Below are 12,735 nucleotides of genomic sequence, written 5' to 3' on the forward strand. Positions count from 1 at the left end.
GGAACTCCTGGAGTCAATGGGGAAAGCAGGACTTGCCAAATCCCTCCAATAACAACTCAGAAATGTTTTAGAGATCAAAGCTGGGTTTGGTTGGGGTTTTTTCTTTCAAGCTCAAGCTATGAGCCTGGTTTGGGTTGGAAGGGGCCTTTGAGATCATCCAGTTCCATCACCTTCCATGGCATCTTCCACTTCCACTATCCCAGGCTGCTCCAAGCCCTGTCCAGCCTGGCCTTGGCCTATTTTTAATGCCTATTCATTCATCAGCAGGATCACATTTCATGTCAGGCAATAAAGTCACGTTTGCTCCTTCACATCCAGCTGCAATTCCTGCTTTAGGAAAGCAGGATGTCCATGTAGCCTGAAAAAAACCCAGGATGTCTTCCTAACTGGTTTTGGTGGGTTTTTACTTTAGTAGGAGCATTTCCAATCCTGCTCTTACCCCACACAGCAAGGCTAACTGGAATAGGGGGAGCATCCTTCCCTCTTCCAGGACAGCTCCAGGCTGGCCCTAATCCTGGTTCAACGCAGCTCATCCTTTCCCTGGGCTCTTGGGAGTAGCAGCTCCTCCAGACCTACTCCTGAGATCCTCTCCAAAGCCATGAACTGTGAATTTTGTCAACCCCAGAGCTGTCAATCCTACTCCAGCTCATTTTCCACAAGTTTTTTTGGCAAAGTCTCAGCTGCCACTCTGAAAAGTGACCCAAAATACAGCTCTGGTGGCAGACATGCACTTTTCCTTCAATCCACCTCTCCTTGTTAGCTGGGAAAGAGCCAGCAGGACCAAACATACAGATCAGTTCCTTTTTCTTTGAAAAATAAAAGGCTTTTTCCAGCTCTTTAACTCTCATTTCTTACGTGGCTCTGCCAGTGAGGCAATCAAAGCTCTTGTTCCATGGGATTTTTGGAAAGATCCCAATTTACAACCTGCTGCTAGGACACTGCTGAGCCTTGATACTACAGCTGGAATCTGTGATTTTACCTCTTCTTAAAAGCTCAGGACTCTGCCAAAGATGAGCTGAGCAAGCAAAGGGTGAAGGAGCCCCAACAGAGTCAACAGATCCAGATAACCTGAAAGAAATTAAGATTTTGTAGGGTGGGGTTTTTTTTTCCAAAATGAGTCAGGTATTCCACAATCCTGATTTGCCCCAAAAAGTGTTCAGCAGCAGGAAAATGCTGATGCAGTTGGGCAGCACATTGAATGTGGAGCTGGAGTTGGAGCTCCTGTCTTTTCCCAAGGCTTGCAGCAGCATCCAACATCAAATGGGAATCTCAGGAGGGTTAACAAGGCCCAGTGGGTTGGGGCAACCCCTGAGATCAATCCAGGCTGGATACTGGGAAAAAAATATTCCTGTGGGCAAAAATATTCCTGTGAGGGTGGGCAGGCCCTGGCACAGGGTGCCCAGAGCAGCTGGGGCTGCCCCTGGATCCCTGGCAGTGCCCAAGGTTGGACTTTGGGGCTTGGAGAAACCTGGGACAGTGGAAGGTGTGGGAGGGTGGGACTGGATGGGTCTTTAAGGTCCCTTCCTACCCAAACCATTCCAGAATTCTGGGATTTAATGCTTGTCAGTTGTCCCCTGGCTCAGGCTCTTCCCAAATGAAATGACTGAAAACAGCAGCAAGTGTTTTCCTGCTCTGGGTAAAGCTTAAAGTATTAAATTTCAAGTAAGACTCTCATTGTTTTGGGCTGGAGAGTTGCTGGTTTCCTCTTAAATTGTTTTATTTTTTTTTATTGTCTTGACTTTATCAAGTCCTCAGTGTAAGAAAGTTTCCCTCGCTGTCACAAAGCAGGAAAACCATAAATTCTGTAGCCAGGATAGATTTCAAATGTCATTATTTCCAAAAAAGAAATGGGCTGGGCCTTCATCCTGGGAAGATGGGTTTCTCTGGAAGGATCCTGAGGCTGAGCAATGTCAGAAGCTTCAAGGCAGCAGGGCTCAGCATCCTGGATCCATGGATGGGAAATCCTGGGCTCTTTCCCCAAGCTGTTGTGATAACCTTGTGGCAATGGGTAGGAAAACTCAGGAGAGCTGGGGGAAACGCCTCAGCAAAAAGCTGTGCATGCAGCACTTCCCTGCCTTGCTGGGGATTCTGTGGGATGAAGAGGGAATGCCAGCCCTGGGATGAACATCCCCTTCTCCTTGCTCTTCCCCCCGCAGGTCGCGTCTCCCACGGACACAAGCAACTTTGACAGCTTCCCAGAGGACAGTGACGAGCCACCCCCTGACGACAACTCAGGATGGGACATAGATTTTTAATGTTCTTTCTCTTACCTGCTTCTGCCTTGCTGAGGACAGCTTTTCCTGGGACGTGGCTGCCAGCGGAACGGGAAGACCGGAATCGGGGAGGATTTGTGCTCGGGGTCACCACGATGCCTTGATTGATGCTGCTCCAGTAACTCCAGTGGCATTAGGACTTCTTGCTTAGTGACAATAGTGCTCTCCATGTTTTCTGTTGGAACGTGACCTGGCTTGGGCACGGTGGTCCTGGCACAGAGCCTTGCTCTGGCACAGAACTCCTCTTCTGTGGCCCCAGAGATCCTGGCCCACTCTTGATTAGCAGAGTGACAGATCCGTAGAGTAAGAGGCACTTAAATTCCAGCTGCTTTTTCCCTAGGATCAGTAGTAACTTATGAAGTGCTGCAGCTACTCCAGTGCAGGATTTGGGCTATTCCCACCCTCTGAGCTCCACAGGGCAGCGCTGGAGCCCAGGAGGAGCACGGGCAAAGCGCTCCCGTCAAAGCAGTGGGGAATGTGTCCTTTTCCTTCCCTAGCAGTATTCCTGACGAGACTGAATGTTCCCTTCCTCTTTGTTTTGGAAACATTTTAGCTCAGCCTGGTCAAACAAAAGCACAACTGCTGCAGATGCTGTCGAGGCAGAGGTTGGGTCGCTTCCCTCACGTGGCAGCGCCACCTTTGGGCTTCAGTTCTCCTTTCCCTTGGTACCAACACATGCATGGAAAGAGAAAATCGTGGAATGAATCCATTGTACATCCACTGATCTGTTCTACATCCATTGATCCACTGTACATCCACTGATCTGTTCTACATCCATTGATCCACTGTACATCCACTGATCCATTTCACATCCGTTGATCCATTTCACAGTGCTCCAGTCACGGTCCTGAACAAAGCAACAGCAGCCCACCAGTCTGATTAGGTATAAAATTAAGGATAACTTGGATCTTTTTGGGCTCAAAGGGAAAAACATGAGACCTGTGATATCCTCTTGAGGTGCTACATCCATCCCTCACCTGGGAAGAAACCTGTCCCTGACCCATCCTGTCAGGAATATGTAGCAGAGGCTCCGTTCTCCCTTTTGGTGATTCCGTGTCTCCATGTCTGCATCTCTTTCATGTTTAAAGAATCTCATTAAAATAGAAATCCTGGCTCTGATGGAACACTGCCAGTAATCCTGATGCCCCTCCAGGCTAAGGAGCTCCACAGGAAAGTCAGTGGAATTCAATGGAAGATCCCTGTGAGGTCTCCAGTGTGCCAGGTCCACGTGACTGTGTTTAACAGGGATGGCCAAATCCATATGGAAAAAAGAACTAGGGAAAACAATATTATCAGGACATGCTTTTCCCTCACTTCTACTGCTTTTCCTTTGCTGGAATTCCCTCCTCTGGTTTATAGGATGCAGCAGAGGGATCCTGTCCTGGGTGCCCATTTGTTGCATACACACAGGACTGAAAGTTTTATTCCATTATCCAACAGGAAACATCAGCTTTTGGTCTCTCTGAGAGACCTGACCCAAAAAAATCACAGAATCATGGAATGATGGAATGGTTTGGGTTGGAAGGGACCTTAAAGGTCCTCTCCTTCCAGTCCCTGCCATGGGTGGGCAGGTGCTGCCTCCTTTCAATCTCAGCTGCCAAGAGCTGGCCGTGGAAAGATCAAGTCTTGCTGACAAGGACTTTTTCCACATATTACATGGAAAAGGTCTGTTTGAGCAGTAAAAAATTCCTTCCCTGATGCTGAGTCCCAACTCTTTTGCATGTTTTTCATTAAAGGATGTAATCAAAATGGTATTTTGACAGCGTGGGCCGTGTCTGCTGTTCAGCATGAGCTGGGTCGTGTGACACCTTTGAAACCAGTCTGTGGCTCTGGAATTCCCTCTGTTTCCCAAAGGGTGAGGCCACACCTCTGGTACAGTCACTTCTGCTGTTCTTTAACCATTAAAACTTTGATTGCCTTCAAAATCACAGGGAAAAGGCAGCACCTACTGGCTTTTCCACCTTTCTCCAAGGGATGGACAGCACTGAGAGCCAAGGCTGAGCACGAGGGCTAAAACATTCACCAGGCATCTTAAACAGGCCTAACAGCCAAATGCTTCCCTCCTCACATCCCCCTGGACTTTCACTCCATGGGGACAGCTTCCTGTAGGAGTTTGTCCCAGGATGGTGACACCTGATGAAATTGGCAGGCAAGGAGGACAAAGCACCACAAGGATTTGGGGATCAACCTGAAAACGTGACAGGAAGGAGGGTCTGAAATGGGCTGAGCAGTTGGGTTTCTTTTTCCTGTCCCTTTTTTTCCTTGTGCCAGGCATGGGAATTGACACCTGCAGCGTGCACTGTGCTGAATCTGAGTTTATTTTGATATCAAACACCTCACTCGACTTCCATGGCCTCTCCTGAGCATTAACACTTGGCATATGTATATGATAAGCCTTCAGTTATAATAATATATTTAAGTTGCTTTATATATATCTCTATATATCCACAACAAGGGATTGCCTCTGTGTTTCCACCTCCTGTCCTTATTTGTTTGTCTCCTTTCCTGATCTATGGGATGACAGCGTTTTTAGGGAAGGGGGAATCGGCTCCCATGTTTCCAGAGGGGGCTTTGAGTGGTTTTGTGGCTTCTCCTGGAGCTGCACTGCCCACAGCAAACTCTTCTTCAACAACAGGACCACGAGCAGATATTTCTGTAAATAGGTATTTTTGTGTCGATGTTTTGTGGGTCACACAGGACTTTCTGTTCTTTTCCAGTTCCATGGCATTATTCCTTCATTTTCTTATTTGTAATGTAATGTTTTTAGGTCGAGGTAGACTTGAATTAATGTCATATTTGTCAGTATGATTAAACTTTCTGTCAGCTGTCCTGTTCACCCACCCGTCCCATAGTTCTAGAACGTCACTGGCTATCTGGCATTGTTGCAAGTGCCTTAAATCCATGGCATCTTATTGAGAAAAAAAAAAAAAAGAGACAAATTTGGTGTTATGCTGCATGACAAAGACAAACACACCTCAAACTGTCGTCCTTTCTTAGCTTGCTGCGTTTTACAGTTCTTTCTGCTACCGATTTCTAAGCCTTTATTATCTGATCTCGATGAATTCCAGAAATGATGACGTCGTTCTCTGATTTCTGTTCAATGTACCAGAGCTGTGTATCTGTTAATGAGATACAGAGTCATTTCTGTGAAATGTATAAATGTGATGTGCGGGTCAAATTAATCTCTGACATCCTAGCAGTCTGTAGACAGGTATTCCTGTTTTGCTAAGCTCTGCAGATCCCACCCATCCGTGCTGTCCCACACAGCCCTCCCTGGGGAATCTCCCACCTGGGAAAAATCCACCCTGGCAGCGTTTTCCTGACCTAAAACCCCGGTGCAAAGCCGAGGCTCCTTTGCACCACTCCACCAAACAGGATCTGTGCTTGGATGAGCCCTGGAAACTCTCCTGCCTCCCCAGCCCTGACACCGAGACTTGGGCGCTTTTAGGGCTTTCTCAGAAAAAGGGGAAATTCCCATTTGGAGTTGCCTCTCCCCCTGAGTCCCCGATTTACGCTTGTTTTACCCCAGCCCTTTGTTTTATACTCTGATTTTCTCTCCTTCCATGGCAGAGGTTTTGTTTGTCGGGCCGATGTCGGTCACGCCCCGGCCATCGGCCGCTTGCACTCTTTGGATGTTGACTGAGGAACTTTTGGGTTTGTTTATTTTTTTCTTTTTTTCCATAAACTTCCATGGCTTTTGTTTCGCTCTGTACTCCCCCTGCAGCTGTAATTGCCGAGTGCCTGTTGTATACTTTATAGAGTTGAAATAAAAATAATTACTTTTCAACGGCTGTCAGTGGGTTTCTTCCAGAGCAGGAGCTGAGTTTGGGAGAGATCTTCAGGAAGGTGGTGAAATATGGGGTTACAAAAGTTCTGTTCCCACAGTTCCCACACAGAGAAGCTGTGGCTGGATCCCTGGCAGTGCCCAAGGCCAGGTTGGACAGGGCTTGGAGCAGCCTGGGACAGTGGAAGATGTCCCTGCCCATGGCAGGGTTGGCACTGGATGGGCTTTGATGTCCTTTCCAGCTCAAAATCATTCTATGATTTGATGATGACACAGAGGTGAGCAAAAGCCGGGAGAAAGGAGCAATAAAACATCCTCTCAGGAGGGGAATAAATGTGGTAAGAGCCCAAGGAGGAGCTGGCAATCGTCACCAATCGTTTTGCTGGATGCAGCAATCGCAGGTCCAAGTTAATAATGCAATAAATACCCCAGGGTGACGTGGCCCTCACCTGAAACCGCCAGGGGAACACCGAGATTTCGGGGCGAGGCGTGGCTCTCGTTATTCCAGGCTAAAAATAGGGAGGGCAGGAGGGGTGGCCGGGCTGTGCCGGGGATGTCGCCCGGCCGTGACTCAGCCGCTGCTGACGGCACCTGCCCGCCGTGCTCCCGAAACCTTCCCAGGCAATTATTAGCCCGGCTTGAGCCATTCGGGGCTGGAACGGCTGATAATGGATACCGGGACAGCGATACCGAGAGAGCGTTCATTGCAGGAATTGCCGCCTCCGGGATACCCCACCGCGGGGATTTCGGGGGCGCTGCTCCGGCTCTTCGTATTCTCATTTAAACCAAGCAGAGAAAATAAATTACCGGGAGCGCGGGCCCGCCGCCGGGAAAAGCCGGGTTCATTAAGGGGGGTTAATTAACGAGAGTTAATTAGCGGAGCGGGGAGGGGGGAGTGGGGGCGCGATGGCGCGGCGGGGCCGCCAGGGGGCGCCCTGGGGCCGCTCTGCCCCGGTGGGGGGAATGGAGGGAATGGGGAGGGAAAAATGGGAATGGAGGGGGGGGAAATTGGGAAAGGAGAGGGGGGGCGACGCCTTTGATCTCCCCGCATCAAAGGGCCCCGAGCTCCCCCCCCACCGACGCTGCCTCCTGCCCCGGCTGGGGTCAGGGGAGTAGGGGGAGGACAGCGAGAGTCCCACCGTGTGTCCCCGTCCCCCGCCGCCACCTCCGTGTCCCCGCACAGCGCCCGGCGCGGGGGGATGCGGAGCAGCCCCTCTCGTCTCCTTTCCAGCCCCTCTCCTTTCCTGCCCCTCTCCTTTCCTGCAAGGCTGCGCTGGCGCCAGGAAGGACGCGGGGGAGGCGGCGGGGGGTTGTGGGGGGAGACTTAGAGGAGACCAAAGGACCGACTCTGCCATCGGGGGAGGGCGGGGGGCTCTGCGCACCCACAGCGGCTCCCACCCACCATGGATGGGGGCTTGCACAAGGGGGAGTGTCCCCCCCGTCCCTCTCGCCGGTCCCCTCCGTCGGGCGCGCCCGGCCGGAGACAGCGGCGGCGTCGGGGAGTGCGGAGCATCTGGCCGGGACCCGGGGGAGGAGGGATGCTGGATGGCGGGGTCTGCCCTCGCCCTTGCGAAACCCCCTCCCGACCAATGTGGGAGCCCTCGGGGCGGGGTGGGGGCGGCTTTGGGGGCTCACGGGCACAGCCCCCACCCGGGAAGGCTTTGAAATCGCAGCCGGCGGGCCCCCCGCCCCGAGGGGGCGGGCAGGAGGCAGCCTCGGGGGTATAAAGGCGGCGGAGGAGCGCAGGAGCCGCTGCTGGCGGCTCGCTGCTGCTGCTCGGGGACTGCGCGGGCACGGAGGGCACGGCAGTGGGCACCAGGATGCGGGGGCTGGTGGCGCTGCTGGCGGCGCTGAGCTGCGCGGCCCCGGCGGGGCGGGCGGCGGCTCCCGGGGGTGCCCTGAGCTCCAACGCCATCAAGGGACCCCCCCCGGGAGGGGCGGCCGAGACCAGCGCCGCCCCCGCACCCCCGTTCGACGGCAGCAATAAGGCCCCGCCGGCCGCCACCCGACAGGTAGGAGAGAGCATGGATGGAGCGGCGGGACAGCGGGGATGGATGGGGACAGACACCGGGAGTAGAGGGGGACACACTCCGGGGATGGAGATGGGGACACACAGCGGGAATAGAGGGATACACACCAAGGGATGGATGGGACACACACCGGGATGGAGCGGCGGGACAGCAGGAGTGGAGGGGGACACACACCGGGAAGAGGGGGATACACACCGGGAGTGGAGATGGGGACACACAGCGGGAATAGAGACACACACACCGGGAGGGGAGATGGGGACACGCACCGGGGGATGGAAGGGGACACACAGCAGGGATGGATGGGACCCGTCGGGGATGGAGTTGAGGGACACATTTGGGATGAAGAGTGGGACGTCGGGGATGAGTTCACCCACACTGGGAGATGGAGCTGGGGACACAAGCAATGGAGGGGACACCGGGAGTGGAAGGGATAGAAGAGGGCGGGGACACAGCATGGATGGATGGATGGATGGATGGATGGATGGATGGATGGATGGATGGATGGATGGATGGATGGATGGATGGATGGATGGATGGATGGATGGATGGAGGGGCTGCCCAGGGCATGGGGGGACACTCCAGGGATGGAGAGGGGGACACCGGGGATGGAGGAGAGGCACGCATCGGCTGATGGGGACACAGAGACACCGGAGGGAGTGGGGACACCTCGGGGATGGAGGGGACACCGAGGACGGGGTTGAGGCGGTGAGCGACACACGGGGGATGGATGGAGCGGGAACACCCCGGGGATGGAGAGGGGGGACGCTCGGCGATGGCAGCACCGGCCCCGCTGATCCCCCCGCCTTCTCTGTGTCCCCCCAGCCTTTCCCGTGCGCCGAGGACGAGGAGTGCGGCCCCGAGGAGTTCTGCGGGAGCGCGGCCCGGGGCGGGGGGGCCCCGCTGTGCCTGGGCTGCCGGCGGCGCCGCAAGCGCTGCCTGCGAGATGCCATGTGCTGCCCGGGCATGAGCTGCAGCAACGGTGAGGGCTCTGCACACCTGGGGAGGCGCTGGGGCTGGGGAGGGTGTCCCGGCCGTGGCTGACAGCCCCATGTCCCCGCAGGGCTCTGCACGCCCCTGGAGCCGCCGCACGGAGCGGCCGAGATGGACGAGACGGGCACCGAGGCGCTGCCCCGGCGGACGCCCGCTCCCGCCTGGCTCCCCACGGCCAAAGGTGAGGCGGCCCCGCTGCTGGCACCCCGCCTGAGGCTGCCATCCTTCCCTGCTGTCCCCTGGGCACCGCTCTGGACTGGCCAAGACCTGTCCGGGATGCCCATCCTGCACCTTCATCCCCCGTGGGATTGCTCCGGGATTTCTCCCTTTCCCTCCCGTCCCCTGTGGGATCGCTCCGGGATGCCCCCATCCCCTCTAACTCCAGAAGCCAAACCCGGGATCCCCATCCTTCCCTCCTGCCCCCTTTGGGATCACTCCTGGATGCCTCCCTTCCCTCCTTTCCCCTTTGGGATTGCTCTGGGATTTCTCCCTTCCCTTCTATCCCCTTTGGGATCACTCTGGGATGCCCCCATCCCCACTAACTCCAGGAGCCAAACCCGGGATGCCCATCCTTTCCCTCTTGTCCCCTTTGGGATCACTCCGAGATTTCTTCTTTTCCCTCCTGTCCACTTTGTGATCGCTCTGGGATGCTCATCCTTCTCTCCTGCCCCCTTTGGGATCGCTCTGGGATGCCCCCATCCCCACTAACTCCAGAAGCCCAACTCGGGATGCCCACCCTGCCCTTGGGGGGCTCGGGATGCCCCCCCTGCCCCACGAGCGATGCCCCCCCCGCCCCGGTGTCCCCCCTCGGCCCGGCTGAGCGTCCCCTCTGTGTCCCCCCGCAGGAGAGGAGGGCGACTTCTGCCTGCGCTCGTCGGACTGCGCGGCCGGGCTCTGCTGCGCCCGCCACTTCTGGTCCAAGATCTGCAAGCCGGTGCTCCGGGAGGGCCAGGTGTGCACCCGGCACCGGCGGAAAGGCTCGCACGGCCTCGAGATCTTCCAGCGCTGCCAGTGCGCCGAGGGGCTGGCGTGCCGCCTGCAGCGGGAGCACGGGCCCGCCGACGCCTCCCGCCTGCACACCTGCCAGCGCCACTGACCGACACGCGGACAGACGGACGGACGGACGGACACCTGCCGGCGCCACTGACCGGCACGCGGACAGACAGATGGACACGCGCCGGCGGCGCTGAGCGACAACACACGGACAGACAGACGGACAGGTGCCGGCGGCGCTGAGCGACACACGGACACACGGACGGGACAGACGGACTCGTCCCCGCCCCGCCTGCACACCTGCCAGCGCCACTGACCGACACACGGACAGACAGACGGACACGTGCCGGCGGCACTGAGCGACACCACACGGACAGACGGACAGGTGCCGGCGGCACTGAGCGACACCACACGGACAGACAGACGGACGGACGGGTGCCGGCGGCACTGAGCGACACACGGACCACAAGGACAGGACAGACGGCCGCATCCCCGTCCCGCCCGCGCGCGTGCCGCTCAGGCGGCCCTGAGCGACACACGGACATGCGGACAGACAGACGGACGCGACAGGCTCCGGCCCCGCCGGAGCGAAGGTTGTTTCTCAAGGGAACTTCTCCTCAGCGACTCCTTGCAGTACGTTACTGTGTTGTGAATACTCGAGCTGGCACTTAGCTGTACATAGCGCCGGGGCTTCTGGTGACTGACCGGCTTCTGATGGCTTCTGACCGAGTGGTTATTTTGTGTTTTCTTTCTCCGCGCTCCGGCCGCGGCTGTGGCTTTGTACACACTGGGTTTTTCTGTCAATTCGCCCTGAGCTGCCTCCAGGTCCTGCCCGGGGAGGAGAGATGGGCCCCGGCATCCCACGGGAATGGGATGGGTTGGCACCGTTCATCCTGGGGCTTTTTGGGAATTCCCTGGTCGCCACTGATGCCCTCTGGAGGAGAGGGAGCGCGGTCGGGGCTCTGGGAAGGGCTCCTGGCAGCAGAATCCCTGTCCCTGGTTTTGGGAGGGAGGAGGGAGCGAGGGATCACTCCTGGACCAAGCACGGGTGCTGCCGATCTCGACCTTGCTCCATGCACAATAAAGATTTATTTTTCCCTTCATTTTGTGGTTGTTTCTGTGGCTCTTCAGCCTTTTGGGATGGCCTGGGGGGAGGGAAAGCTGCGAGCACACGTTTTTCACCTCTTTAGCTGGCCCCTTGTTTCAGGTGGGGAGCCTGGGGCTGCAGCTGCATCCCTGCAACCTGGGGAAGGGGTTTGGGGCGCAAAACCTTCCCTGTACACCCCAAAAGCGCTTTGCACCCAATCCCAAACCCAGCACAGCCCTGGGGGGCTCCAAGGCTAAGGTATACGGGAGCATCCCTCAAATGCTGCCCGCTCGTGGGTGTTTGGTGCCTTTGGGGTTGGTGCTGCCTCTTTAGGGCATTAAATTCCCTGGAGAACGTGGGGTTGTGGAATACCAGCCCCACTGGCAGCTCTGGAAGTGCTGGGTGGTGCTGAGGCACGGGAAATGTAAAGGAGGGAGAAGAGCCCCAGGGAAAGATCATTCCCAGCTTCCTCCCAGCTCTGGAACTGGCTGAGAACAGCCCAGACTGCCCCAGACTGGAGGGTAAAACACTGATGGTCCTTAAACCACCCAAACCCACCCTTGAAGTCCCTTCGGAGCAGCTTTTAATGGAGTCACAGCATGAGCAGCCCCTGAAAGAGTTCCTGACTCACAGGCTGGAGTTTAGTGCCTGAATCATCATTCCAGGTGGTGAAAATTAAAAAATAAAAAAGAAAATAAATAAATAAATAAATAAATAAATGAAAGTGGCTTAAAGCACTTTTGAAAGTCACACTTAAACAAGATTGCACAAAATACATAATAATATGATTATTTTATTATCATAATAATGTTGTGCCCACAAAGAGTCAGTGACACTGGGGCCTGGCTAAGAAAAGCACCAAGAACTGTTCAGATGGGTTCAAATCTGCCATGAACAGTGGCACCTTTTATCCCTAGCACATTTAGACCACTGTCATTAGGGTCAGGGCTTTTTCTCCAGAGAGTGAGAGGGACCAGCACAGCTTTGACACCTCTGCAGGCAGGGAAAAATGCCCTTGTGGGGCATTAAACACAATTTCTTGTCCTCTTGGGTACCTCTTTGTGCACCACCCTCTTTTGTTTTGTTCAGGTTGGTCACCTCCACACCTGTCCTTGCTTCTTGTGCCTTGACATTCTTCACTTTCCCAGCGTGGTGAAGATAAAAAGAGCATTTTTAGCAGCCATTCTGAGGCAAGCGGAGCTCGGGTCAGCCCTGGTTGCATCTGTGTCCTGTAGTCTGTGCCCAGCAGGATAGATGCTACCACAGACATCTCCAGAATCATCAATTCCATGGAGAGATTCCACAAAAACAATGGTTTTGCTAGGTTTTATTCCATCCTCTCCCCCCTCACCATGTGTGCAGTCAGGATCTCTTCCCATTCCTGCCCCTTTTGGACTTTCTTTAGGGAAATCCAAGAAATTTGATTTAGTAACATCCCTTAGGAAAAAAAATCACGAAACTATGACCCTGTGCCTGTTAAGATTAAACAAAAGCTGTTCTTGAAGGGAGGGATTTCAGCCTTCCCTTAGCCCTGACTACGCTTCTGTCCCCAAAACCTGAGCCCACTCAAGGTCTGCA

At 55.1% G+C, this 12,735-nt stretch overlaps 2 protein-coding genes across 4 annotated transcripts in view; both read left to right on the plus strand.

Moving 5' to 3' along the window:
• The window catches only part of PRKG1 (protein kinase cGMP-dependent 1), a 412,591-nt gene extending 406,531 nt beyond the window's left edge, over positions 1–6,060 (plus strand). For all 3 annotated transcript variants that reach the window (XM_036404675.1, XM_036404673.2, XM_054515613.1), the window contains one exon: positions 2,157–6,060. In XM_036404675.1, coding sequence (XP_036260568.1) covers positions 2,157–2,255 — 99 coding nt within the window. In that variant the 3' untranslated portion in view covers positions 2,256–6,060. The remainder of the gene's footprint in view (positions 1–2,156) is intronic.
• Positions 6,061–7,877: 1,817 nt separating this feature from the next.
• On the plus strand, positions 7,878–10,385 carry DKK1 (dickkopf WNT signaling pathway inhibitor 1). Its single transcript, XM_036404678.2, has 4 exons — positions 7,878–8,069; positions 8,910–9,066; positions 9,148–9,258; positions 9,923–10,385. Exons 1-4 carry the CDS (start codon positions 7,878–7,880, stop codon positions 10,171–10,173), a joined length of 711 nt encoding a protein of 236 aa, XP_036260571.1. The 3' UTR covers positions 10,174–10,385.
• Positions 10,386–12,735: the final 2,350 nt, after the last annotated feature.

This window comes from Molothrus ater, chromosome 8, assembly GCF_012460135.2.
Source record: "Molothrus ater isolate BHLD 08-10-18 breed brown headed cowbird chromosome 8, BPBGC_Mater_1.1, whole genome shotgun sequence".
Taxonomy (NCBI): Eukaryota; Metazoa; Chordata; class Aves; order Passeriformes; family Icteridae; genus Molothrus; species Molothrus ater.